The sequence below is a fragment of the Tupaia chinensis genome, unplaced genomic scaffold (genome assembly GCF_000334495.1).
Source record: "Tupaia chinensis unplaced genomic scaffold, TupChi_1.0 Scaffold000159_1, whole genome shotgun sequence".
Classification (NCBI taxonomy): Eukaryota; Metazoa; Chordata; class Mammalia; order Scandentia; family Tupaiidae; genus Tupaia; species Tupaia belangeri.
This window is the reverse complement of record NW_006159630.1, coordinates 4,032,561-4,036,818: the sequence shown is the minus strand read 5'-3', so window position 1 is coordinate 4,036,818 and position 4,258 is coordinate 4,032,561. Positions and strand designations below refer to the sequence as shown.

At 48.4% G+C, this 4,258-nt stretch overlaps 1 protein-coding gene and 1 long non-coding RNA gene across 3 annotated transcripts in view; one reads left to right on the top strand and one right to left on the bottom strand.

The window, feature by feature from the left end:
* The window catches only part of AFMID (arylformamidase), an 18,141-nt gene that overhangs the window by 3,949 nt on the left and 9,934 nt on the right, over positions 1-4,258 (top strand). The window contains exons 2-3 of one of the 2 annotated variants that reach the window (XM_027770761.1): positions 44-133; positions 408-504. The exons of the other annotated variant lie outside the window; for it this stretch is intronic. Coding sequence (XP_027626562.1) covers positions 44-133; positions 408-504 — 187 coding nt within the window. The remainder of the gene's footprint in view (positions 1-43; positions 134-407; positions 505-4,258) is intronic. 2 annotated transcript variants of the gene reach the window in all.
* LOC114007336 (uncharacterized) lies at positions 44-472 on the bottom strand. The gene is made up of 2 exons (XR_003548962.1): positions 389-472; positions 44-283 (listed from the first exon to the last, which is right to left on the bottom strand). It is a non-coding gene; the product is annotated as an uncharacterized LOC114007336 (long non-coding RNA).

The window sequence follows — 4,258 nt, the reverse complement described above, 5'->3', positions numbered from 1 at the left end:
AGCAGTGCCAAGTAAGGGTGTCTGGGCCATGCTCTGTTGACAGGACAAATCCTGGCTCCCAAGGGGTCGCTTGAAAGCCCCAGGCTGGCCCTTCCGCCTGGTAGTTGAGCTGCTGGTCCGATGCCCCGCCTCGGTAAGTGCTGGCTGGTCACCCAATCCGAGCGAGCGTGGGGGTGGCTCCCCGTACCAGCTGTTCAAACCACTCCCCGGAGGACCAATCACCAGCGTGGTGGGTGGGGCTTCGTGATTGGCAGCCTCAGGACTGCCTCTGTGGACTTTTGGCCTCCCGGTTAGAAAGATAAAAGGAAGAAAACAAAGGCATGTAAAATATAAGCCCCAATTATACATTTTTTAAGCTGTGGTAAGATACACGTAAGTTACAACTTACCCTTTTATCCATTTTACAGTGTACCGTTCAGGTGCGTTTTGTACATCCACGATGTTGTGCAGCTGTCACCCGCATCTTCCAAACACTTTCACCACCCCAGGAGGAGTCCCCACCCGGTTAGCAGCCGCTACCTGTGCCCTCTCCCTACCCCCTGGCAACCTGCTTTCTGTCCCCACGATTGGCCCTCTCTGGGTGTTTCATGTACATGGAATTGTGTAACACGTAGCCTTTTGCATCTGGCTTCTTTCCCGGGCAGGTTTTGAGGTCTGCCCTGTTGTGGCATGTGTCAGAACTTCATTCTTTTCAATGGCAGGTGGCAGTCCACTTGTGGCTGTTCCCCAGTCCCCCTGCCACGCCAGCTGCTGGGTCGGTTCCAACTTTGGCTGTTGTGAATCATGCCCAGTGAGCCTCGGCACAGAAGCGCTGAGCTGCCCCTGTGTTCCCAGTGCTGCTGCTTGCACTCGCTGTTGCTAGGGAGCCCCGCTCTGTATCCTCTGTTTGGCCATTGCTACCTAAAATCCTTGTGTAACAGCTATTAATATTTTTCTGATTAGAAGGGAACATGTGCTTCCTGAAAAGGATTTTTAAAAACAAAGTGAGTGGGACCAGCAGTTAGCATAATGGCTATGTCGCTGGACTCCCATGTAGTCGACTGCGATTCAAGTCCTGGACCCAGTGGCTTAAAGTCACGCCGGGCGCATGTGCGCCCAAGATCCCAAGAGGAGAATGGAGGAGAAGGGATTGTGGCGTTGCCATCCCCTCTGGGGGGTGATTTCTCACTTTCTGTCTCTGTCTCTGTCTTTCTGGCAAGCGCAGAAAAAAATAATAAAGTGGGCAGGGCCAGCCCTTGAGCGTACAACACAGTGTGTGCATAGGCCCTCCAGCACTTCCCACTCTCCACCCCTCACCCTGCCTCCTTCCTGCAGCCTGTGTTACTCCCTGGCACCTTCTGGGTTCGGTTAATTTAATTCCTGAGAGAGAACCTGTGGTGCCCGAAAGAGAGAGAGAAAGAGAGACCCTCGACAGGCCTCAGGTGTGGTATGTGTGTCTACTACTATCCCTTTTCCCCAGCCCGTCTGCTCCCCACGATCTTGGGCATGCATGGATGAGCCTGGCATGTTTTCAAGCCAACCCAGGGATCCAAACCCAGTCGGCCGTGTGGTAGGTACCCTACCTCCTGTGCCACCAGGCTGGGCTGACATCTACTTTCTAAGGACCTGTCCTCCTCATTAAGTGGGGAACATGTGATTGGGACTTTGGGTGACTGGTCACTGCCGTATCCCACATATCTAGAGTGGCGAGAGCAGGCGATTGGTGCTCATGCAAAGCTTTGTTTGCTAAATGAATCGACAAACTGGAAGTGGTTAGCTGGGTTGGTTCTGGAGGTCGGCAGGGCCGATGGAGCTCTGCCTGCTCTTACACTGCTGTTGTCAGCTGTGACTGTCTGGTCAGTCCCCTGTCCCATGCCTGGCCTAGTCCCTCAGGGTGTTGGCCTCTATATCTCCTCATTACGCTGACGTAATGATCAGGTTAAGTCCATGGAAACACCTTCTGGGGCCTGGAGTTTTATTTATTTATTTATTTATTTATTTTTTATTTTTTTTTTAGAGGTTTTTGCTATAGGGCGTGTGCGCTCGCCAGACAGAGAGAGACAGAGAGATAGAAAGCGAGAAATCACCCCCCGGGGGGATGGCCACACCGCAATCCCTTCTCCATTCTCCTCTCTGGATCTTGGGCACGTACGCACACGTGCCTGGTGTGAGTTTAAGCCACCGGGTCTGGGACACAAACCGTGGTCAACTACATGGGAGTCCAGCGACATAGCCATTACGCCAACTGCTGGCCCCAATAATTATTTATTTCTTTAATTCCATTTGTTATTATTTTAAAAATATTTTTTATTTAACTTTATTTATTTGTTCATTTATTTTATTTTAATTTGACCAGAGAGGGACAGAGAGAGAGAGAAAAAGTGAGAAAGCAAGCTGCCAGGGCCAAGACTTGAACTGTGGTCAGCCATGTGGGAGTCTAGCGCCCTTAACCACCACGCCACCTACAACCCCAGTTATTATTTTTTAATTTGACCCAAGAAAGACAGAGAGGGAGAAAGGAAAAGAGAGAAAGCAAGCTACCAGGTCCAGGACTTGAGCCGTGGTCAGTCATGTGAGAATCCAGCACCTTTAATTGCCACACCACCTGCTGCCCCCTGGAGTTTGCGGTCTATGAGTTTTGATACTTTTTGTGAAAAATAGAAACTCAATTAAATTGTTTTTGCTATAAGTGTGTGTTCTTGCTGGAGAGAGACAGTGAGCAAGAGAGAGAGGAAGGGAGGATGTACCCCCAGGGGGATGCCACAATCCCTTCTCCTCTCAGGATTCTGAAGATGCATGCACACATGCCCAGAGTGTCTTTCAAGCCACAGGGTCTGGGACTGGAACTGCACAGTTGGCCATGTGGGATCTGGCAGTGTGTGACCAGCTGGCCCTAGAAACCCAATTTTTGCTTTAACAAAAAAGGAAGTCTATAATAAGGGGGCTTTTTGGTGTCTCATTGAAACCCTCCTGGGTTCCTGCTCTTGGGTTCAGGGCCTGGAGGGCTGAGGTGATTCACGCCCTGTAGGGAGGCAGGGTCACCTTATTCTGTTTCTGGCCCCTTGGCCTATTTACGCACTTCTCACCAAGATTGTGACAATCTCCAAGATCCTTTTTTCACCAAGATTGTGACAATCTCCTCCTCTTTTCCTTTCTAAAAGCTTTGTATCTTACCTGTAGTATGTCTGGAAGTCATCTTTATCCATGGTGTGAGGTAGGGATCAGGAAACACTTTCCATTTGGCTATGCAGTTGGCCTTGCACTGCTCATGGAAATACATATTCATTACACAGTTTTTATTTTACACAATTTTCTTTTTTAAAAATAATTATTTAATTTAATTTTTTTTTTTTTTTACCAGAGAATGACAGAACGAGAGAGAGAGAGAGAAAGTGAGAAAGCAAGCTACCCTGTCTGGGACTCAAACTGCAGTTGGCCGTGTGGGAGTCCAGTGCCCTTAACCACCATGCTACCTGCCAACCCCCACATTTCTTTTAAGCATGTACTATATATTAGCTACAGGATATACAGAGCACCCAAGCAAAACAAAGCACTTGTCTTCATAGAGTTTATGTCCTACTGAGGGCTGTAGGCAGATTGCAAGGAAGGAAAAATATATTAAGAACTTTGAATGCTGGGCTAAAAAATGAGGCAGGAAAAGGAGATACAGCATGATGGTTTCAGCTGGTCTTTGCGAGTTACTTGGACTGTCTCCACGTCTTGGTTACTGTAGACAGTGTTGCTGGGAAGCACCCTAAAAGTCTTCGGGGATTTTTCTTTGAGGATGTTTTTGCAGAATGTTTTTGTGTATTTTTTTTTTTTTAATTTGCTATAGGATGAGCACATCCACTGGAGAGAAAGAGAGAGACTGAGAAAGCAGACCTGGCGGGATGACCACGCCGAACTTTCTCCTTCATTCTCCTCTCAGAATTTGAGGCCCACACTTACACGTCCCCAGCATGTTTTCACTGGGTTCAGGACTGGAACCACATCGATGGGCATGTGGGATCCAGCTGCCTTAACCACCACACCACCAGCTGGCCCAAGGGATTTTTTTTTTAATGATTTCTGGTTCACATATATTTGATATATATATTCGTGGGGTACAGTATGGTCTTATTAAGCATAAATACATTGTATAATATAATAATCAACCTTTCTGGCACCAGGGACCAGTTGCCCTGTGGGGGATGGTTTGGGGAGGATTCCAGGGCCTCCCGTTTATTGTGCCCATGCTTCCTGTCACCATTCCATTGTGACAGATCTGCAGCCACTCCCC